Source organism: Salvelinus namaycush, unplaced genomic scaffold, assembly GCF_016432855.1.
Source record: "Salvelinus namaycush isolate Seneca unplaced genomic scaffold, SaNama_1.0 Scaffold374, whole genome shotgun sequence".
NCBI classification, from domain to species: Eukaryota; Metazoa; Chordata; class Actinopteri; order Salmoniformes; family Salmonidae; genus Salvelinus; species Salvelinus namaycush.
In genome coordinates this window covers 123268-146686 of record NW_024060719.1, presented here as the reverse complement: position 1 = coordinate 146686, position 23419 = coordinate 123268, and the positions used below count along the sequence as shown (strand labels likewise).

The 23419-nt window shown below is 44.2% G+C and overlaps 2 protein-coding genes across 5 annotated transcripts; one reads left to right on the top strand and one right to left on the bottom strand.

The window, feature by feature from the left end:
* Positions 1–11337: 11337 nt before the first annotated feature.
* LOC120040698 (caspase-14-like) lies at positions 11338–18539 on the bottom strand. 4 transcript variants are annotated; one of them, XR_005475723.1, is made up of 7 exons: positions 18431–18539; positions 16165–16323; positions 15658–15883; positions 14154–14294; positions 13407–13516; positions 12393–12609; positions 11338–11902 (listed from the first exon to the last, which is right to left on the bottom strand). XR_005475723.1 is itself a non-coding variant. In XM_038985763.1 (7 exons), the coding sequence occupies exons 1-7, from the start codon at positions 18449–18451 to the stop codon at positions 11878–11880; spliced, it is 804 nt and encodes a 267-aa protein (XP_038841691.1). In that variant the 5' UTR covers positions 18452–18539; the 3' UTR covers positions 11338–11877. The 4 variants fall into 4 exon arrangements, 3 of the variants coding, with proteins under 3 accessions (XP_038841691.1, XP_038841692.1, XP_038841694.1); XM_038985763.1 differs by having other exon boundaries at positions 12488–12609; XM_038985764.1 differs by having other exon boundaries at positions 12488–12609; positions 16165–16320.
* Positions 18540–19428: 889 nt separating this feature from the next.
* Positions 19429–20911, top strand: LOC120040696 (caspase-14-like). Its single transcript, XM_038985761.1, has 4 exons — positions 19429–19648; positions 19759–19872; positions 19989–20098; positions 20188–20911. Exons 1-4 carry the CDS (start codon positions 19429–19431, stop codon positions 20359–20361), a joined length of 618 nt encoding a protein of 205 aa, XP_038841689.1. The 3' UTR covers positions 20362–20911.
* Positions 20912–23419: the final 2508 nt, after the last annotated feature.

The window sequence follows — 23419 nt, the reverse complement described above, 5'->3', positions numbered from 1 at the left end:
CCAGAGAATTTAATGTTCATTTTTCTACCATAAGCCACTTCCAATGTTGTTTTAGAAAATTTGTCAGTACGTCCAACCGGCCTCACAACCTAAGACCACGTTTAACCACACCAGCCCAGGACCTCCACATCCATCTTTTTAACCTGCGGGATTGTGGGTGGGCCTGGGGGTGGGCCTGGCTGCTAAGTAGGTGGGCCTATGCCCTCCAAAGCCCACCCAGGGCTGCACCCTGTCCAGTCATGGGAAATCCATAGATTAGAGCCCAATAAATATATTTCAATTGACTGATTTCCTGTTACTCAGTAAAATCATTGAATTTGTTACATGTTGTGTTTATATTTCTGATCAGAGTGTAAAGAGTATCGAACTGAACTGGTCAGTTGGTCTATAGAACTATGGCCACAGCCAGATGTTTTAATGCGCTTCGAAATTCATCTCAGAGTCAGTCAGTCCGAGACATATTTTCTGTTGGTTTCTCACCGCGGTAACAGAGGAGCTGGAGCGGATCCGTTGAAGAGACCAACGCAGACTGGCCGTTTCCCTCACGTAAGCCTTTAAAGCTGTGCCAGTTCACAGTCACATGTTAGCAGAATTAAAGTACTCCCACCCCTCCTGTTCGCCCCATCTGTCCCGATCCCCGAGAGAGAGGAGGGGAGGGAGAGGGTGGAAGAGGGGGAGGGAGTGAAAGAGCGCTAGAGAGACAGAGAGAGAGAGAGCGCTAGAGAGAGAGAGAGAGAGAGAGCTAGAGAGACAGAGAGAGAGAGAGAGAGACAGAGCGCTAGAGAGAGAGTGGGGAAGTAGAGAGAAAAGGGGGCGGGTCATATGACTCCTAGAAAGATTACATAATGTCTTTCCCCCTCTATGGTGTTGTTATATATTTATCCATCCGATGATTTGATTGGAGTGACTGTCCTGTGTGTGACAACCAGTCTTTATCACAAGATTTTAATAATCATATTTTGTTTTATTATTAAACGTCATTATCTGTCAAATATGTTGTGTTCATTACAGAAATGAGTACAGACAGGTGCAGTACAATGGTTTTAAGACATATTCAAATAACTCATTTTGGCTGTTTTACTTTCAGTAAAGTCCCTGAACAGACGGCATTGATGAAAAACTAAATACAAATTATGACAAGAATTCCAAGCAGTGATCTAAAAATGGCCCAAATCTTACCTAAACATGTCAGCTATCAGTCGATCAAAGGCCTGTTGGCTGGATTATACCGGATTAGGATTTAGGAACACTGATTTAATCTGTATCAAGTTAGAGAGAGAGTGTGTGTTGCAGAGAGTGTTTGAGAGAGACAATGTTCGAGAGAGAAAGAGAGAGAGAGAAATAGAGGAGGGGTGAGATAGTGAGGAGGGGGGATAAAGAGAGAGAGGAGGGGGGAGAGAGAGAGAGAGGAGGGGGGATAGAGAGAGAGAGGAGGGGGGAGAGAGAGAAAGAGAGAGGAGGTGGAGAGAGAAAGAGAGAGAGTGGGGGATAGAGAGAGAGAAGGGAGAGTGGGGAGAGCGAGAGAGAGAGAGAGAGAGGGGGGAGAGAGAGAAAGAGGAGGGGAACGGGGAAAGAGAGAGCGGAAGGGGCAGAGAAAGAATGAGAGAGGGGGAGAATAGCCCCAGGTGTAAAATAGTATATAATGGTTACTTCTCAGAAAGTAGTGAGCTTTTAAGACAACTAGAACTAGGCTGTCCATTATCTCTGTATCTATTTCTTAAGGCCAATCTAATGCTAACTATTCAAATTATATCCAACAAGAACATCAATTTAAATTATTATGCTAAATTATTGCCACCAACAGAATGTTATATATATATATGGGGCATACAACAATCTCAGCTCTGTAGATTTTGATGAGAAGAGACAGAATCACTGAATAATTTATTCTGGTATTGCCCCCATGTAGCTTGTTTCTGGTCACAGGTTCAGGAATGGTTAAAAAAATCCCAACATTCACTTCAAATGAACCTTACAATGTTGGGCGATCTGGACAGACAATCAATCAATAATATAATAATACTCTGTCACGCCCAGGGTGTGACTAGGGTGGGCATTCTAGTTTCTTTATTTCTATGTTTTCTATTTCTTTGTGTTTGGCCGGGTGTGGTTCTCAATCAGGGACAGCTGTCTATCGTTGTCTCCGATTGGGAATCATACTTAGGCAGCCTTTTTCCCACCTGTGTTTTGTGGGTAGTTGTTTTCTGTATGGTTTAGTTTCCTTACAGAACTGTTCGTTTTTCTCTTTGTTATTTTTTGTTCTAGTGTTCTGATTTAATAAAATATCATGAACACGTACCACGCTGCGCTTCGGTCATTTCCAGGAAGAGGTTCGCGACTCGTTGGAAAGGTTTTCATCTTTAGCTCACAATCTGTGGACACTATACAATTAGAAAGGTAAACAAATTCCTTTAAAACATCACAGAACAATTTGAAAAATATATGGAAACCAAACGAGGTCTATGGTGATAGGTGGGATGGGCTGAGGTCTATGGTGATAGGTGGGATGGGCTGAGGTCTGTGGTGATAGGTGGGATGGGCTGAGGTCTATGGTGATAGGTGGGATGGGCTGAGGTCTATGGTGATAGGTGGGATGGGCTGAGGTCTATGGTGATAGGTGGGATGGGCTCAGGTCTATGGTGATAGGTGGGATGGGCTGAGGTCTGTGGTGATAGGTGGGATGGGCTGAGGTCTGTGGTGATAGGTGGGATGGGCTGAGGTCTATGGTGATAGGTGGGATGGGCTGAGGTCTATGGTGATAGGTGGGATGGGCTGAGGTCTATGGTGATAGGTGGGATGGGCTGAGGTCTATGGTGATAGGTGGGATGGGCTGAGGTCTATGGTGATAGGTGGGATGGGCTGAGGTCTATGGTGATAGGTGGGATGGGCTGAGGTCTGTGGTGATAGGTGGGATGGGCTGAGGTCTGTGGTGATAGGTGGGATGGGCTGAGGTCTGTGGTGATAGGTGGGATGGGCTGAGGTCTATGGTGATAGGTGGGATGGGCTGAGGTCTATGGTGATAGGTGGGATGGGCTGAGGTCTATGGTGATAGGTGGGATGGGCTGAGGTCTATGGTGATAGGTGGGATGGGCTGAGGTCTATGGTGATAGGTGGGATGGGCTGAGGTCTGTGGTGATAGGTGGGATGGGCTGAGGTCTGTGGTGATAGGTGGGATGGGCTGAGGTCTATGGTGATAGGTGGGATGGGCTGAGAGAGGCTGAGGGGCGGGATTAAAGAGTTTATGTTCAGTCATGTATTATTGTTATGTGATTCGCTGTATATAAAAGTAACATGTATGTCAATTGTGTATGTGAAATGTATGTATAAGTAGCGGAAAATATATAAAATAACTAGAAATATATGTGTCACCAGGTAGAAAACAAGGATTTAATCAACAGTTAATGAATCAACATGAACTACTTCAGTCACTAGATAGAACATCAATATTTCAAGAATCTGCTTCTAAATATAGGCCTTCAGTATTAACATGTCCCAATTCCTAACTCAATCTTTATCCAGTTCATCAAAGTCTCTAGAAAACGAGGTTCTCTCTCTCTCTCTCTGTCTCTCTCTGTCTCTCTCTGTCTCTCTCTGTCTCTCTCTGTCTCTCTCTGTCTCTCTCTCTCTCTGTCTCTCTCTCTCTCTCTCTCTCTGTCTCTCTCTCTCTCTCTCTCTGTCTCTGTCTCTGTCTCTGTCTCTGTCTCTGTCTCTGTCTCTGTCTCTGTCTCTCTCTCTCTCTCTCTCTCTCTCTCTCTCTCTCTCTCTCTCTCTCTCTCTCTCTCTCTCTCTCTCTCTCTCTCTCTCTCTCTCTCTCTCTCTCTGTGTAACTGTAAGTGGCTCTGGGTAGGAGCATCTGGAAAATGACTCAAATGAAAATGTATAGATAAAGGAGACAACCCCAGTCCTTGGATAGAACAAGGGGCCCAACCTGTTACACTGAGTGGAACAGGGGAACAAGGGGCCCAACCTGTTACACTGAGTGGAACAGGGGAACAAGGGGCCCAACCTGTTACACTGAGTGGAACAGGGGAACCCAAGAGCAGACTGGGATGAAGTAACCAAGGTATTTATTGAAACACAGGGGGAAGATGGAGTGCAGGTCAGGGGAAGCTCGGGCGGGTTAATGGAAACCAGGTCCGAAGGCTGAGGCGAGAGGGGTTGGGACAGGGTAAGCAGGTGAGGAGGCTGAGGCTGGAGTGAGAGGGGTTGGGACAGGGTAAGCAGGTCCGGAGGCTGAGGCTGGAGTGAGAGGGGTTGGGACAGGGTAAGCAGGTCCGGAGGCTGAGGCTGGAGTGATAGGGGTTGGGACTGGGTAAGCAGGTCTGGAGGCTGAGGCTGGAGTGATAGGGGTTGGGACTGGGTAAGCAGGTCTGGAGGCTGAGGCTGGAGTGAGAGGGGTTAGGACAGGGTAAGCAGGTCCGGAGGCTGGAGTGAGAGGGGTAGAGACAGGGTAAGCAGGTCTGGAGGCTGAGGCTGGAGTGATAGGGGTTAGGACAGGGTAAGCAGGTCCGGAGGCTGGAGTGAGAGGGGTTGGGACAGGGTAAGCAGGTCTGGAGGCTGAGGCTGGAGTGAGAGGGGTTGGGACAGGGTAAGCAGGTACTGAGGCTGGAGTGAGAGGGGTTGGGACAGGGTAAGCAGGTCTGGAGGCTGAGGCTGGAGTGAGAGGGGTTGGGACAGGGTAAGCAGGTACTGAGGCTGGAGTGAGAGGGGTTGGGACAGGGTAAGCAGGTCTGGAGGCTGAGGCTGGAGTGAGAGGGGTTGGGACAGGGTAACCAGGTCTGGAGGCTGAGGCTGGAGGGAGAGGGGTTGGGACAGGGTAAGCAGGTCTGGAGGCTGAGGCTGGAGTGAGAGGGGTTGGGACAGGGTAAGCAGGTACTGAGGCTGGAGTGAGAGGGGTTGAGACAGGGTAAGCAGGTCTGGAGGCTGAGGCTGGAGTGAGAGGGGTTGAGACAGGGTAACCAGGTACTGAGGCTGGAGTGAGAGGGGTTGAGACAGGGTAAGCAGGTCTGGAGGCTGAGGCTGGAGTGAGAGGGGTTGGGACAGGGTAAGCAGGTACTGAGGCTGGAGTGAGAGGGGTTGGGACAGGGTAAGCAGGTCTGGAGGCTGAGGCTGGAGTGAGAGGGGTTGGGACAGGGTAAGCAGGTCTGGAGGCTGAGGCTGGAGTGAGAGGGGTTGGGACAGGGTAACCAGGTACTGAGGCTGGAGTGAGAGGGGTTGAGACAGGGTAAGCAGGTACTGAGGCTGGAGTGAGAGGGGTTGAGACAGGGTAAGCAGGTACTGAGGCTGGAGTGAGAGGGGTTGGGACAGGGTAACCAGGTCCAGAGGCTGAGGCTGGAGTGAGAGGGGTTGGGACAGGGTAACCAGGTCCAGAGGCTGAGGCTGGAGTGAGAGGGGTTGGGACTGGGTAAGCAGGTCTGGAGGGGAATCCAGGACAGAGTAGCAGGATGACGATACGTGGGACTGGAGAATCTGATTAACTGTAAGCTTTTATTCTAATAATACCCAGGTTCATATTGTGACAGTTCAGGTCATGTGACAGTTCAAGTCATGTGATAGTTCAGGTGATGTGACAGTTCAGGTCATGTGACAGTTCAGGTCATGCTATTGTAAAGCAAACTAAGTCAAACCTTAAAAAGTTAAAACGTAAAAATAAAAAAAGTACAAAGCACAGGAGGTTGGTGGCACCTTAATTGGGGAGGATGGGCTTGTGGTAAAGGCTGGAGCGGAATGGTATCAAATACATCAAACACATGGTTTCCATGGTTTCCAGGTGTTTGATGCCATTCCATTCTATCTGCTCCGTTCCAGACATTATTATGAGCCGTCCTCCCCTCACCAGCCTCCGCTGTTACAAAGTGAAACCTTAGGTTGAACCCTTACATAGTAATACATTAGATTAGGTCAAACTCACCTTTAGTAGTGAAGGAGGTGATGGTGGACAACATGTTGATTCTGGACCAGAGACTCCAGCTACAGAGGAAGTATCAACATGTTGATTCTGGACCAGAGACTCCAGCTACAGAGGAAGTATCAACATGTTGATTCTGGACCAGAGACTCCAGCTACTGAGGAAGTATCAACATGTTGATTCTGGACCAGAGACTCCAGCTACAGAGGAAGTATCAACATGTTGATTCTGGACCAGAGACTCCAGCTACTGAGGAAGTATCAACATGTTGATTCTGGACCAGAGACTCCAGCTACAGAGGAAGTATCAACATGTTGATTCTGGACCAGAGACTCCAGCTACAGAGGAAGTATCAACATGTTGAGTCTGGACCGGAGACTCCAGCTACTGAAGAAGTATCAACATGTTGATTCTGGACCAGAGACTCCAGCTATCTCTCTATGTAGTTCTATTATCTCTCTCTGTAGTTCTATTATCTCTCTATGTAGTTCTATTAGCTCTCTATGTAGTTCTATTAGCTCTCTATGTAGTTCTATTAGCTCTCCATGTAGTTATATTAGCTCTCTATGTAGTTACAGTAGCTCTCTGTAGTTCTATTATCTCTCTATGTAGTTCTATTATCTCTCTATGTAGTTATATTATCTCTCTATGTAGTTCTATCATCTCTCTATGTAGTTCTATTAAGTCTCTATGTAGTTATATTATCTCTCTATGTAGTTCTATTATCTCTCTATGTAGTTCTAATGTCTCTCTATGTAGTTATATTATCTCTCTATGTAGTTATATTATCTCTCTATGTAGGTATATTAAGTCTCTATGTAGTTCTATTATCTCTCTATGTAGTTCTATTATCTCTCTATGTAGTTCTATTATCTCTCTATGTAGTTATATTATCTCTCTATGTAGGTATATTAAGTCTCTATGTAGTTATATAATCTCTCTATGTAGTTCTATTAAGTCTCTATGTAGTTTTATTATCTCTCTATGTAGTTCTATTATTTCTCTATGTAGTTCTATTATTTCTCTATGTAGTTCTATTAGCTCTCTATGTAGTTCTATTATCTCTCTATGTAGTTATATTATCTCTCTATGCAGTTCTATTATCTCTCTATGTAGTTCTATTATCTCTCTATGTAGTTCTATTATCTCTCTATGTAGTTATAGTATATCTCTATGTAGTTCTATTAGCTCTCTATGTAGTTCTATTATCTCTCTATGCAGTTATATTATATCTCTATGTAGTTCTATTAACTCTCTGTAGTTCTATTAAGTCTCTATGTAGTTATATTATCTCTCTATGTAGTTATATTATATCTCTATGTAGTTATATTATATATCTATGTGGTTCTATTAGCTCTCTATGTAGTTCTATTATCTCTCTATGTAGTTATATTATCTCTATGTAGTTATATTATCTCTATGTAGTTATATTATCTCTCTATGTAGTTCTACACGCTTTTGTGTTGCTGAATTCCTGGAACAGATAACAGCTTTTCAATACAGGGTTTATATACTTAATGTGTCAAAACAACAACCTCAACAGGACATAGTATGAAGAACAAGACTGTCACTGGCGTAGAGAAGAGGAGGCAGGAGGCACTCGCAGGTTTACAACTACTGAGTGTATTAAAGCACCGTGTATAAAAAGACGGGACGAAAACCCAAACGTTGTTGTGCTGAAAAGATATCTTCACAAACAGAAAAGCCAAGAACCCAAAGTACAACATATAAAGTACTCAGGAAATAGTAGGAGATATTCCTCTCGGGAAAACAAGTAACATTTAAACCGACAAAGACAACTGGCAGAGGGAGTATATATACAGTGATAGAGTGGGGATTGGAACCAGGTGTGTGTAATGATGACGAGACAAGTCACGGGGTTGATGAGTGAAGGGCGTTTGCCAGCAGCAGGTTCGGCAGCAGCTAGAAGGCCGGCGACGCCGAACGCCTGAGCTGGACAGCAGGGGGAGCCAAAGCCAAGGCTGATGTGACAAAGATAAAACTAGCTGAAACGAGTCACCTACGTTTCCCCACATGGCAGTTTGTTGTTGCTAGCTATCTGGCCATCCAGAATCACAACAACGGACGGACTTCTGCCCCATTGAAGCGTGTGCGTATTATTCTTCTATGTTGCAAGTTAAACGCAGCTCACCATTGACTACCGCAGTATGAGTCATACAACCAGGAAATGGTTCTGATCGTTTTTTCACCATTGATTTTTCCATCTGGGATTTTTACAACTACTTCCTATAAGGTCTGTGTTTGGTGTAGACTCACCCCGGCGTGACGTTTAATTAACGCGTAAATCTCTCTCGGACAAGGTGACTTTGATCAATAATTAAAATTGCGAAATTTAGGCGAATATATTGATAAAACTCCCCTTGTCCGAGACAGAATCACACGGCTATGAAAACGTCACGTCAAGGTAAACCTACACCAAACACGCATTCAATTTGAAATGTATATTTTCTGTAAAAAATGTATGATGTGAAAAAAATAACATTGGAACCATTTCCGTGTTTTTATGGGTATTAAAGACGCGTGGTAATTAATGAACTTCTGGTGTACTACAACGCAGTGACGCTGTCCGTCTGATCGAGGTGTTAAACCTCCACTGAACAGACACCAGTCACTCATTACAACGTCAGCTGTCTGCACAGTGATTGGTCTGTCACTCATTACAACTTCAGCTGTCAGCACAGTGATTGGTCTGTCACTCATTACAACTTCAGCTGTCAGCACAGTGATTGGTCCGTCACTCTTTACAACGTCAGCTGTCAGCACAGTGATTGGTCTGTCACTCATTACATAGTCAGCTGTCAGCACAGTGATTGGTCTGTCACTCATTACATAGTCAGCTGTCAGCACAGTGATTGGTCTGTCACTCATTACATAGTCAGCTGTCAGCACAGTGATTGGTCTGTCACTCATTACATAGTCAGCTGTCAGCACAGTGATTGGTCTGCCACTCATTACATAGTCAGCTGTCAGCACAGTGATTGGTCTGCGACCAAGAGAAAGTGGTCTTAGTTCAATTCTATGAAATCATTTAAAAAAATGTTTATGTACTAAATGATATGAGAATATCACAGCGAGATGAAACTACTATTGTTGCATCTGCAAGATTCTCTTCATTGAAAGAGCAACTGTGAGTTCCACAAGGACAAATCGTTCCTTTGTCTGGATAGGCCAGAATATTTGACATGTCGCTCCCAATGAAAATGTGGGGCCTGAACATGTTGCGCTGTAAGTTGGTCAAACTTCCAACCATGCTGCCGTACCATCTGTCTATTGTTAATCACTTCAGCCTCTATAGAACAGGAAAGGTACTACAGGATCTGCTGTTGTCCTCCAGTAGTGGGAGGTGTAGAGAGGAGGAAGGATCTGCTGCTGTCCTCTAGTGGTGGGAGGTGTAGAGAGGAGGAAGGATCTGCTGCCCTCTAGTGGTGGGAGGTGTAGAGAGGAGGAAGGATCTGCTGCCCTCTAGTGGTGGGAGGTGTAGAGAGCAGGAAGGAGCTGCTGCTGTCCTCTAGTGGTGGGAGGTGTAGAGAGCAGGAAGGAGCTGCTGCTGTCCTCTAGTGGTGGGAGATGTAGAGAGCAGGAAGGAGCTGCTGCTGTCCTCTAGTGGTGGGAGGTGTAGAGAGCAGGAAGGAGCTGCTGCTGTCCTCTAGTGGTGGGAGGTGTAGAGAGCAGGAAGGAGATGCTGTTGTCCTCTATAGTGGTGGGAGGTGTAGAAAGGAGGAAGGAGCTGCTGTCCTCTATAGTGGTGGGAGGTGTAGAGAGGAGGAAGGAGCTGCTCCTGTCTTCTAGTGGTGGGAGGTGTAGAGAGCAGGAAGGAGCTGCTGCTGTCCTCTAGTGTTGGGAGGTGTAGAGAACAGGAAGGAGATGCTGCTGTCCTCTAGTGGTGGGAGGTGTAGAGAGGAGGAAGGATCTGCTGCTGTCCTCTATAGTGGTGGGAGGTGTAGAGAGCAGGAAGGAGCTGCTGCTGTCCTCTAGTGGTGGGAGGTGTAGAGAGCAGGAAGGAGCTGCTGCTGTCCTCTAGTGGTGGGAGGTGTAGAGAGGAGGAAGGAGCTGCTGCTGTCCTCTAGTGGTGGGAGGTGTAGAGAGCAGGAAGGAGCTGCTGCTGTCTTCTATAGTGGTGGGAGGTGTAGAGAGCAGGAAGGAGCTGCTGCTGTCCTCTATAGTGGTGGGAGGTGTAGAGAGCAGGAAGGAGCTGCTGCTGTCCTCCAGTGGTGGGAGGTGTAGAGAGCAGGAAGGAGCTGCTGCTGTCCTCTATAGTGGTGGGAGGTGTAGAGAGCAGGAAGGAGCTGCTGCTGTCCTCCAGTGGTGGGAGGTGTAGAGAGCAGGAAGGAGATGCTGCTGTCCTCTATAGTGGTGGGAGGTGTAGAGAGCAGGAAGGAGCTGCTGCTGTCCTCCAGTGGTGGGAGGTGTAGAGAGCAGGAAGGAGCTGCTGCTGTCCTCTAGTGTTGGGAGGTGTAGAGAGCAGGAAGGATCTGCTGCTGTCCTCTAGTGGTGGGAGGTGTAGAGAGGAGGAAGGAGCTGCTGCTGTCCTCTATAGTGGTGGGAGGTGTAGAGAGCAGGAAGGAGCTGCTGCTGTCCTCTATAGTGGTGGGAGGTGTAGAGAGCAGGAAGGAGCTGCTGCTGTCCTCCAGTGGTGGGAGGTGTAGAGAGCAGGAAGGAGCTGCTGCTGTCCTCTATAGTGGTGGGAGGTGTAGAGAGGAGGAAGGAGCTGCTGCTGTCCTCTAGTGGTGGGAGGTGTAGAGAGCAGGAAGGAGCTGCTGCTGTCCTCTAGTGGTGGGAGGTGTGTATTACATGTAAGATGGTTGCGTCAATACAACTTAATGCTAAATCTACACACCACATCTAATACAGAAGTTCTTCATTTCCATACATTCTTTGAATATCTGGATTCAGTCGTGTTAGTACAGGGCAGGAGCAAAAATGTGCAACCTCTGTGGGTCCCCAAAACCCTGGTTTTAAAATCTGATTGAATCACAGGAAACAACGTCAGTCACTGCATAGAGCAAGGAGCTCTGTCACCCTCTACTGCATGTTCAGAGATACTACCATCTCTTCAATGTGACCGTAGCAAAAATGTTTCCCAACAGAATTTTTTTTTTTTACTAAATAGTTGCTATTGGACAAATTCAGTAAGATTCCACCCTGTTTGTCTCCGTTTGCCCCCCCCCCTGAGGTGTCTTCATTAGGAACCAAATGGTACCAAACATAAGAAAACACACTAAACGATGAGGGACAAATCAGAAAATCTCCAAAAACAAACATTTCTTTTTGTTGCTAATTGTTTCTCTATGGTTTACATTAATGAATACACCCCAGTATTCTCCAAGAGGCCCAGCAGCCTCCCTTCCCACCCCTTCCCTTCCCACCCCTCCCCTCCCCTTCCCTCCCCTTGCCTCCCCTTCCCTCCCCCTGCCTCTCCAGCATAACTGTTGGGAGAAATGTTGCAGTTTTTCTAAGCATCTATTCTGTTCTGGATAGAGCATGTAAAACTATTGTAATCTATAGCATTAGATTTTGTCACGCTGATCAGCATCCTCATCATAAGAGTATTTACATAAAAGACAATGACAACATATTTATAATTTATCATATGAAACATCACACAACAAGCCCCGAACAATTTAGCATTAAATTAGAATATTCCATACATTGAGACATTAAGAAATACAGACAGTACATTTAACATGACTACAACATAACATATCTGGATTCAATAATCATTATTTTCTTCACGTTTTTCTCTACATTATTTCAGGAAGGTCCCACCCCGTTTGCTTCCGTTTGGCTTCCCCCTGAAGTCTATTCACTAGTAAGCAAATTCACTGTTTATGTACTACATTTCCAATGCCTGTGTATCAAGATGGCCGCTTCAATCCTCTAAACTGTCCCTCTGCAGGGTCTCCTTCATCTTTTTCACTCTGTTGACCAGCTATTCCAGCTCCTTTACTTCACAAGAGAAAACATTCATCCTTCCTGAAAGAGGAGAAAAGGTGTTTGGCTTTACAGGGTAGAAAAGACTAAAGTATACGTCAATAAACGACCTACAACTGCAACCATGTCATCGGCATGTAAGATGGAGAAGTTCAGAACTGTACAACTTGATGTTAGAAAGTCACCCTGATAGTTGTCACCCTGATAGTTGTCACCCTGATAGTTGTCACCCTGATAGTTGTCACCCTGATAGTTGTCACCCTGATAGTTGTCACCCTGATAGTTGTCACCCTGATAGTTGTCACCCTGATAGTTGTCACCCTGATAGTTGTCCTGATCAGTTAACAGAGTCATTTAACCCAACCCCTCTGAATCAGAGAGGTGCAGGTGTCATTTAACCCAACCCCTCTGAATCAGAGAGGTGCAGGAGTCATTTAACCCAAACCCTCTGAATCAGAGAGGTGCAGGGGGCTGCATCCACAGTTGTTGGGGGTTAACTGCCTTGCCCAGGGGTAGAACAACAATGTTTTACCTTTTCGGCTCAGGGATTTCATCCAGACAGGTTACTATCCTGCCCCTGATGATAATTGTCGTAATTGCATATACATTCCAACTTATTATCTTTACTTTTCTAGATTAGTTGTCTCAGCTCCAGTTTTACGTTCCAGGTAAAGGAGCCTCTTGAGGGTGGACTCGATTGTCATCACCACTTTCTTTGTTGTATCTCTCATCACCATCTTTGCATTGGCCTGTAGATGTAGAAGACAATGTACAGTCTGTCACAATGTACAGTCTGTCACAATGTACAGTCTGTCACAATGTACAGTCTGTCACAATGTACAATCTGTAAAACAATGTACAGTCTGTCACAATGTACAATCTGTAAAACAATGTACAGTCTGTCACAATGTACAGTCTGTCACAATGTACAGTCTGTCACAATGTACAGTCTGTCACAATGTACAGTCTGTAAAACAATGTACAGTCTGTCACAATGTACAGTCTGTCACAATGTACAGTATGTCACAATGTACAGTCTGTCACAATGTACAACCCGTCACAATGTACAACCCGTCACAATGTACAGTCTGTCACAATGTACAACCCGTCACAATGTACAGTCTGTCACAATGTACAACCCGTCACAATGTACAGTCTGTCACAATGTACAGTACGTCACAATGTACAGTCTGTCACAATGTACAGTACGTCACAATGTACAGTCTGTCACAATGTACAGTCTGTCACAATGTACAGTCTGCTTTGGTTGGAAATGCTGTTTAAACAACACCAACCATCCCAAATGACCCGAATGGAAACTAATCAAAAGCCACAGTGACAATCAGTGGTATTTTAATTTGTTACAAATTCACTTATTTTTTTTGCATCATACTGGCCACCAACTTGTCTTCAACTTTAAAACATACTGTATTTAACCTTCACATAGACAACAGCAACATTAGTTCATGTTGCTAGTACCACTTTTGTTTTACTATGTAACACATGGAGGACTGACATTAATGTATTATTCATAGGAAAACTGTACCTTCACCAATAAGTCATAGACGTGTTCTTTCTCTGTGGCTGAATCATCAAACACTTCACCTATGTCGACAATCATATGTGACCCCACAGAACTCATCAAGGACACATAATCTGTAACAGAACATAATTTGTCATTCATGTTTCCTTTGAATGAACACCTAGATTTATTTGAAGGTCTGATACAATTGGAAACATTATCTCAACAGTATGATTAATGTATCTATTGTCTTTGGTTATACAATAGTTTACTAATTCATTATTCACTTGACTGGAAGAAAACTGTAGTTGGTTTATCACAAACCATTGATTGTGTATTCAGAGGCGTAACACAGTTGATTGTGTATTCAGAGGCGTAACACAGTTGATTGTGTATTCAGTGGGGTAACACAGTTGATTGTGTATTCAGTGGGGTAACACAGTTGATTGTGTATTCAGTGGGGTAACACAGTTGATTGTGTATTCAGAGGCGTAACACAGTTTTGAAAGGCAACGGTCAGATAATTATTTGTTTATAAATAAAATGAGTTCTTGCAATTCTCCTTTGGGAAGATAGAAAAATGTGTAGTTTTAAAGCTAATCTCATGCTGTTCCACACATTTTGCCTTTAGGCTGTTAGAAAAGTTTTAATTTCAAACATTTTGCCATGGCTTAATGGTTTAAAACAATATTGTGGGTGCTGCAGGGGTGTGTCCTACATCACTTAAATGTTGAACTTTAAAAAATAATAAAAAGTAATTGATGTAATTACCGGTCATAGATGAATATGCAACCAGCATATCATCAATACATGGTGGTACTCGGCTGGACCTGTATGTTCGTGTGGACTGGGCCTTCTTTGATGGTTTAGTATCAGCAGCAGAGTAAAGAGGCACTCCAAAATCCTCCTCCGCTTAGATTTAAATATGTTAAGACAATTATTATACATCATTAAATAATTGAATTTCACAATAGTTAGTGGTTTTTTAAGAAGAAAAACAATCCCATTTTTTCTTTAAATCCTGGAGGATTCCGGAGTTCCTTTCTTATTTCCTCCTGATTCCAGGAATCTTCAAAACAGGATTTTTAAAGAGTTTTGGGAAAGTTACCAGAATGTTGTAAAGCTATAGTCAGACCCTCCAGGATTCCGCGATTCTGTGATCGCATAAATCAACCAATCAGCGCATATTATGCGAGAGCTCGCAATTTTGACCAATCCCCGCATTTTTAGCGCATAAAAAGGTCCAATCAAAAGCGGGTTTGTCATTTTGACCAATTACTGCACTGTTACCGTGGAAAATGGCCCAATCCGACCACACGTCAACAAAGTTTTCCCCCCTGGCCTGTCAACGCATTCACGTGCGAAGATGATGGGTGATTGTTGATGGCTGACAGGCAAATCAAATCAAATTTGGAATCTAGATAAAGTCGACAATCAACAGTCACTTCGAATCAACAAAGTATATGAGAATGTTAGAACAGTTCCCACTGCAGCGGCAGATCACCATGACTGAAGTGGTAGCAGGGAAGACTGTAGCAAGCGCTGAAAGAATAAAGGTGAGTGGCGTTTTACTCCGCTAACCTTGGCTTTAGTAGGGTGGTCGGTACTCTGCTCTCCCCAGTCTGTCTATGGAGAGCGCTGCTCAAAGCACTGAGTGCAATTTGTCAGCTTTGCCGGTTTAAACTCTGTAAAACTTAGTACGGATCACGAAAGAACAATCTTTCTGGATTGTTTAAAAAGGGAATAGTAGATATCAACAACATTGTCTGTTCTTTATCTCCCTTACGACCTTTTCAGAAAAAAATCACAATCAAGTATTTTGAAAACAACTTATTAGAAAGAAATATAGATACTCAAATTGAAAGCGATTAATCAGCTTTGAATCTATTTTTTTTAAGAGAAAGGGAGAGAGAGAGAGAGTAGGAATGGGAGGTTCATCTTGTGTTGATAGCAAGCCCCAAGCCTGATGGAGAGGAGAGGTGTGTGAGTGGATTATGACAGAGCTGTTTGTTCAGGAAAATAAACACAATTGAGCACTTTATATGTTTCTAATTGTTTTTGGATTATGTATTTTGCTTAATATCGTCCTAAACCTGAGGACATATTACTTTTTATTACTTTATAGGAAATTAACGTGAAAAAAACATCACAAAATGTATCGCAGAATTTCAGAAAAGCTGCCACAAAATATTTTTTTTGATGCAAAAATCACAAAAAAAATGTCACAAAATCCTGGAGGGACTGTATAGTACTGTACATGGAAGTGGTAACTTACGCCCTCTACAGGCATTTATGATGAAGACCTTGGGCTTCCCCTTCATCTTGGAGCACAGCTCGTCTCCAAACGGTTCAATTATATCTTTCACTGGCAGACAGTTGTTGTCTGCACCTATGATGACATCACGGTGTCCATGGGAGGTGATCACTACAAAAACACAGCTGGTGTTTTCTGGGCTTCTGTTGATGTCGTCTCTGAATTCAGAGACTGCCTTCTTCATTTCCTGAATGGGGAAGTCCATCACAAAGTAAAACCCCCCTTAATAGGTATAATCATCACATACTGTACACACACTCACCTGTATTTTATTGTCAATACATTTGTTTTCACTTGTCAATAAAAACATGTTTTCACTTTGTCATTATGGGCTATTGTGTGTAGATGGGTGAGACATTGTTGAATAGTTGTTTCTCTAAAGAATAGTTGGAATAGTTTGTGTATATATTTATATATTGTAAATGAGTACTTAATACATCTGGCAAACAAAGAAACATGAAAACTTACCTTTGCAGTTTTGTCAATCTTAATTTTATACAGGAAACCATAATCCATGAAAAGTTTGGTCATTATTTTGAGGTCGCCATCAGCACCCTTGTGACCCTTCTTGGTACACAACATCAAAGCTCTGCGTTGTTCCTTCAAGTCATATCTGTCAATCTCCTGCTGTGTTGAACCGACAAAGATAATACAGTGGGGCAAAAAAGTATTTAGTCAGCCACCAATTGTGCAAGTTCTCCCACTTAAAAAGATGAGAGAGGCCTGTAATTTTCATCATAGGTACACTTCAACTATGACAGACAACATGAGAAAAAAAAATCCAGAAAATCACATTGTAGGATTTTTAATGAATTTATTTGCAAATTATGGTGGAAAATAAGTATTTGGTCAAAAACAAAAGTTTATCTCAATACTTTGTTATATACCCTTTGTTGGCAATGACAGAGGTCAAACGTTTTCTGTAAGTCTTCACAAGGTTTTCACACACTGTTGCTGGTATTTTGGCCCATTCAGATCTCCTCTAGAGCAGTGATGTTTTGGGGTTGTTGCTGGGCAACACGGACTTTCAACTCCCTCCAAAGGTTTTCTATGGGGTTGAGATCTGGAGACTGGCTAGGCCACTCCAGGACCTTGAAATGCTTCTTACGAAGCCACTCCTTCGTTGCCTGGGCGGTGTGTTTGGGATCATTGTCATGCTGAAAGACCCAGCCATGTTTCATCTTCAATGCCCTTGCTGATGGAAGGAGGTTTTCACTCAAAATCTCACAATACATGGCCCCATTCATTCTTTCCTTTACACAGATCAGTCGTCCTGGTCCCTTTGCAGAAAAACAGCCCCAAAGCATGATGTTTCCACCCCCATGCTTCACAGTAGGTATGGTGTTCTTTGGATGCAACTCAGCATTCTTTGTCCTCCAAACACGACGAGTTGAGTTTTTATCAAAAAGTTATATTTTGGTTTCATCTGACCATATGACATTCTCCCAATCTTCTTCTGGATCATCCAAATGCTCTCTAGCAAACTTCAGACGGGCCTGGACATGTACTGGCTTAAGCAGGGGGACACGTCTGGCACTGCAGGATTTGAGTCCCTGGCGGCGTAGTGTGTTACTGATGGTAGGCTTTGTTACTTTGGTCCCAGCTCTCTGCAGGTCATTCACTAGGTCCCCCCGTGTGGTTCTGGGATTTTTTCTCACCGTTCTTGTGATCATTTTGACCCCACGGGGTGAAATCTTGCGTGGAGCCCCAGATCGAGGGAGATTATCAGTTGTCTTGTATGTCTTCCATTTCCTAATAATTGCTCCCACAGTTGATTTCTTCAAACCAAGCTGCTTACCTATTGCAGATTCAGTCTTCCCAGCCTGGTGCAGGTCTACAATTTTGTTTCTGGTGTCCTTTGACAGCTCTTTGGTCTTGGCCATAGTGGAGTTTGGAGTGTGACTGTCTGAGGTTGTGGACAGGTGTCTTTTATACTGATAACAAGTTCAAACAGGTGCCATTAATACAGGTAACGAGTGGAGGACAGAGGAGCCTCTTAAAGAAGAAGTTACAGGTCTGTGAGAGCCAGAAATCTTGCTTGTTTGTAGGTGACCAAATACTTATTTTCCACCATAATTTGCAAATAAATTCATAAAAAAATGTTTTTTGTGATTTTCTGGATTTTTTTTTCTCATTTTGTCTGTCATCTCATTTTGTCTGTCATCTCATCTTTTTAAGTGGGAGAACTTGCACAATTGGTGGCTGACTAAATACTTTTTTGCCCCACTGTATATATATAAGATCATTTTGATTTTGTTCTTTTATCTAACCAGGAAGTCCCATCGAGGTCAGAATAACTGTAATGGTGGAGACCTGGCCTTGAAGAGCAGCTCAATAATACAAATGCACATTCAACAGTACAGAACATAGACAGCAAAACACATAACTATCAAAACCAATACCCATAGTGATCATAAAACAGATATGATATTGGCTTGAAATATAGTAGTTGAACACCGTCCAACTTTAGCCATGAATTCCTCTATTGGGACAAAGTCCGATACGTTGAAGGAATGCTGGAGACTATTCCAGAACCAAGGGTCCAGAAATCTAAAAGCTGTTTTGTTGTTTTCTGTTCTGGCCCTTAGTACATAATAACAACTTCACTTGGAATGATCTGAGTTCATAAAACCCTGCCTGGATGTTGTTGCTCCACTGAGGTCCATAATATACTGATGTGATTAGATATGTAAAAACATGTACAACAATGTATTAATAAAATGAGTCAACTCACCTGGATTTGAGAGTTATCCATTTGTCTTGCCACAATATGTTCACAATATGTTCAACTAATGTCTGCTTTCAAGTTCACACACACTGTTGCGAAACCGTACAGTTTGGTACTTTCCAGACCTTGTTAGGCACCGCCTCCACCCCACTTCCTCTGTACTCAGAGACAAAAACTCTCATCCAATGAGAATGAGAAAAACATCCTGCTGAAGCTTTTCAGTTTCATTATGAGTGTGTTCTGCTATCCTTGGCTTACAGCCAATATCCTAACACAGTTATAATTTATCCTTCTCAAAACAACATTGTTATTTTGAAATGTGTTTTCATTTGAATAAATAGCATTCTTTAATGTCTTTGTATTGGACTAAACTTGTCCTGAAGTTCAGTAGCGTACAGTTTTACACATATTACCAGTAGGGTGTGTTACACTGTATAACCACTAACCGTTATCACGTCCTTCAAGCATCCGCCTCCTGCCAGAGCTGACTTTGCAGACAAAGGGGCAAGTTCATGTTAACGTAAACATTTCTGAGACTGTAGAGCAAGGTTACTACTAACAATATGCAGTGATATGTCATGGTGTACTACTAACAATATGCAGTGATATGTCATGGTGTACTACTAACAATATGCAGTGATATGTCATGGTGTACTATTAACAATATGCAGTGATAGGTCATGGTGTACTATTAACAATATGCAGTGAGCAGGATTACATTTCAGTTGGTTACTTACACACAATTGCCACAGAGTATTACTAGTCTACAGTAAAGGGTGTGAATGGGACTAGAAGCACCTAATGAAACAGTCATGTTCACTAGAGATCATGGTTAAACAGCTAAATCAAGTAGGAAACTGAAAATAGTCAAGTTGTACCTGACACGTTACTATAATTTGAAAAAGATAATAGCTAGAAATGCAAGAATTCATGTTTAAAAATAAGTCCATATGTGTTGGAAAATCATAATTCCATGCTGTATGTTGCGTTCATTTCAGAAGGTGATGACGGAATTGAGTAATTTTCAAGACAAACTAAAGAACCTGCCAGATGGTGTCAGTTGCCTCGTGGTGGTGATCATGTGTCACGGTAGACTAGGACACATCTTTCTGTCTGATGGGAAGGAGATAGAGCTGGAGGAAATCTACCAGATGTTTAACAACAGCCAGTGCCCAGCCCTCCATAAGAAACCCAAGCTCTTCATTGTACAAGCCTGTAGGGGAGGTATGTAGGCCTACGGCTGTATGAGTTTGTGATATTCTGTGTTGTCTGTGTCACATTTAATAGCGATATCATTGTAAAAAAAAATGTGAATGAACTGCTTTTATTTTCAGTGAAGGAGATTCCGCAACACCTTTACACGGATGGAAATACAGTATCTGGTCCTTCGACGCCAAAGTTGCTTCCCACAGAGTCTGACATCATGGTTGTGTATGCCGTGTGTCCAGGTATAAATTAATTTCCTATAGCATGGTAGTTGATGCTTTATATTGGACTAAAATAATTCTCTCTTGGTTCAAGTTTGGGCTCTCTTTTCCTCAATTTCACATTTTCTTTATTGTAGAAAAACTGGCGATTATACACCCGGACAATGGATGCCCACTGTTTGTGGAGATGGAGAAGGTGTTTAAGGACTTTTCGACTTCCCGCCACATGTACGAGCTCTTCACCAAGGTTAGAAATATGTTCCATTGAAAATATGAGAAAAACAATCCCTCGAGTGTACAGTGTAATTAGAATTTTCTTCCTGCAATTTGTTTCAGGTGAACAGAAGTCTGGACAACAGAGTTGAAAAGCACGGATTCACACTTGATACGGAGGCACCACGTAGAGAAGTCAAAACAGATCAATTGATACGCCTTGATCCAGCAGTTGTGAGTGACTTAGGGCGCTCACTTCATATCGTGAGCTCTCTGACCAAAAAGTGGTACTTTTGAAAGAGAGCAAAAGTTTCAGAGAGGAAAACATGAGAATAAGAGATGGAGAGATCACAGGAGAGGAGATAATGACTGACAAAAATATTAATGATAAATGTCTCGGGTCAATAAAGTGCATTGATCTATTTGATTTGGCAGGACTGTGAAAGATATTGACAACATGTACAAGTTCAGGAAGGTCCCGCCCTGTTTCGTTCATTTTGCTTCCATGTTGTGTATAATGTACTCTTGTCAGATCAGGACATGTTCATAATTAGTCCTTTTTTCTAAACTAAATTAATTAGATACTGAGTTAGATAAACTCTCAGAAAGGCATTTTTGTTTGTGCAGTCTTTTCATTTATCATTCATCACTTTTTATTCATAATTTATTTCACTTTTCACTTAATCAAGTAATCTACAGTTCTTTAATCTGATCTCACTACAGGATTGTAGTGGAGTATATATTGTTTTGATATTTTAATGGGTGTCATTTGACGTTGATTTCATTCTATATTCTTAACCAGAAAGTTGATTGTTTTGCAATAAAAATATTTTATTTCGAGATCTTATTTTTCTGTAGATTTGTTCTGTGTTCTATATTTCTTTGTAAGATTTTCTATATCTGGTCCGAGGCCCCTGACAAAGAGAATTGTAAGAAAAGTACCACCTACTTGTTATCTTCTGTAATCAGATCCATTCTTGAATCTTCTTGCTTTGAGTAGCCCAGCCTACAAGAAGTTCCAAGGTTGTTGTTTTTATAAATATATATAGATACAGTACCAGTAAAGTTAGGACACACCTACTCATTTCAACATTGTAGAAGAACATTATGCCAAGAGTGTGCAAAGCTGTCAAGGCAAAGGGTGGCAACTTTGGAGAATCTAAAATAAATGTTGATATGTTTAACACTTTTTTGGTTACTACATGGTTCCATGTGTTATTTCATAGTTTTGATGTCTTCAGGTGGGCACTGGAAGATGCTGTCCTCTAGTGGTGGGAGGTGTAGAGAGCAGGAAAGAGCTGCTGCTATCCTCTAGTGGTGGGAGGTGTAGAGAGCAGGAAGGAGCTGCTGTTCTCTAGTGGTGGGAGGTGTAGAGAGGAGGAAGGATCTGCTGCTGTCCTCTAGTGGTGGGAGGTGTAGAGAGCAGGAAGGAGCTGCTGCTGTCCTCTAGTGGTGGGAGGTGTAGAGAGCAGGAAGGAGCTGCTGCTGTCCTCTAGTGGTGGGAGGTGTAGAGAGCAGGAAGGAGCTGCTGCTGTCCTCTAGTGGTGGGAGGTGTAGAGAGCAGGAAGGAGCTGCTGCTGTCCTCTAGTGGTGGGAGGTGTAGAGAGCAGGAAGGAGCTGCTGCTGTCCTCTAGTGGTGGGAGATGTAGAGGGCAGGAAGGAGCTGCTGCTGTCCTCTAGTGGTGGGAGGTGTAGAGAGCAGGAAGGAGCTGCTGCTGTCCTCCAGTGGTGAGAGGTGTAGAGAGGAGGAAGGAGCTGCTGCTGTCCTCCAGTGGTGAGAGGTGTAGAGAGGAGGAAGGATCTGCTGCTGTCCTCTAGTGGTGAGAGGTGTAGAGAGCAGGAAGGAGCTGCTGCTGTCCTCTAGTGGAGGGAGGTGTAGAGAGGAGGAAGGATCTGCTGCTGTCCTCTAGTGGTGGGAGGTGTAGAGAGGAGGAAGGAGCTGCTGCTGTCCTCTAGTGGTGGGAGGTGTAGAGAGCAGGAAGGAGCTGCTGCTGTCCTCTAGTGGTGGGAGATGTAGAGAGCAGGAAGGAGCTGCTGCTGTCCTCTAGTGGTGGGAGGTGTAGAGAGCAGGAAGGAGCTGCTGCTGTCCTCTAGTGGTGGGAGATGTAGAGAGCAGGAAGGATCTGCTGCTGTCCTCTAGTGGTAGGAGGTGTAAAGAGGAGGAAGGATCTGCTGCTGTCCTCTAGTGGTGGGAGGTGTAGAGAGCAGGAAGGAGCTGCTGCTGTCCTCTAGTGGTGGGAGGTGTAGAGAGCAGGAAGGAGCTGCTGCTATCCTCTAGTGGTGGGAGGTGTAGAGAGCAGGAAGGAGCTGCTGCTGTCCTCTAGTGGTGGGAGGTGTAGAGAGCAGGAAGGAGCTGCTGCTGTCCTCTAGTGGTGGGAGGTGTAGAGAGCAGGAAGGAGCTGCTGCTGTCCTCTAGTGGTGGGAGGTGTAGAGAGGAGGAAGGAGCTGCTGCTGTCCTCTAGTGGTGGGAGGTGTAGAGAGCAGGAAGGAGCTGCTGCTGTCCTCTAGTGGTGGGAGATGTAGAGGGCAGGAAGGAGCTGCTGCTGTCCTCTAGTGGTGGGAGGTGTAGAGAGCAGGAAGGAGCTGCTGCTGTCCTCCAGTGGTGAGAGGTGTAGAGAGGAGGAAGGAGCTGCTGCTGTCCTCCAGTGGTGGGAGGTGTAGAGAGCAGGAAGGAGCTGCTGCTGTCCTCTAGTGGTGGGAGGTGTAGAGAGCAGGAAGGAGCTGCTGCTGTCCTCTAGTGGTGGGAGATGTAGAGGGCAGGAAGGAGCTGCTGCTGTCCTCTAGTGGTGGGAGGTGTAGAGAGCAGGAAGGAGCTGCTGCTGTCCTCCAGTGGTGAGAGGTGTAGAGAGGAGGAAGAATCTGCTGCTGTCCTCTAGTGGTGAGAGGTGTAGAGAGCAGGAAGGAGCTGCTGCTGTCCTCTAGTGGAGGGAGGTGTAGAGAGGAGGAAGGATCTGCTGCTGTCCTCTAGTGGTGGGAGGTGTAGAGAGGAGGAAGGAGCTGCTGCTGTCCTCTAGTGGTGGGAGATGTAGAGAGCAGGAAGGAGCTGCTGCTGTCCTCTAGTGGTGGGAGGTGCAGAGAGCAGGAAGGAGCTGCTGCTGTCCTCTAGTGGTGGGAGATGTAGAGAGCAGGAAGGATCTGCTGCTGTCCTCTAGTGGTAGGAGGTGTAGAGAGGAGGAAGGATCTGCTGCTGTCCTCTAGTGGTGGGAGGTGTAGAGAGCAGGAAGGAGCTGCTGCTGTCCTCTAGTGGTGGGAGGTGTAGAGAGCAGGAAGGAGCTGCTGCTGTCCTCAAGTGGTGGGAGGTGTAGAGAGCAGGAAGGAGCTGCTGCTGTCCTCTAGTGGTGGGAGGTGTAGAGAG

Coding starts and splice junctions, on each gene's coding strand:
- LOC120040698 (XM_038985763.1), bottom strand. CDS start 18,451: ATGGATAACTCTCAAATCCAG. Junction 16,324..18,430: donor TGGATAACTCTCAAATCCAG/GTGAGTTGACTC, acceptor GGTTCAACACAG/CAGGAGATTGACAGATATGA. Junction 14,295..15,657: donor CATAAATGCCTGTAGAGGGC/GTAAGTTACCAC, acceptor TTTAAATCTAAG/CGGAGGAGGATTTTGGAGTG.
- LOC120040696 (XM_038985761.1), top strand. CDS start 19,429: ATGACGGAATTGAGTAATTTTCAAGACAAACTAAAGAACCTGCCAGAT. Junction 19,649..19,758: donor TGTACAAGCCTGTAGGGGAG/GTATGTAGGCCT, acceptor TTTTATTTTCAG/TGAAGGAGATTCCGCAACAC. Junction 20,099..20,187: donor TGTACGAGCTCTTCACCAAG/GTTAGAAATATG, acceptor AATTTGTTTCAG/GTGAACAGAAGTCTGGACAA.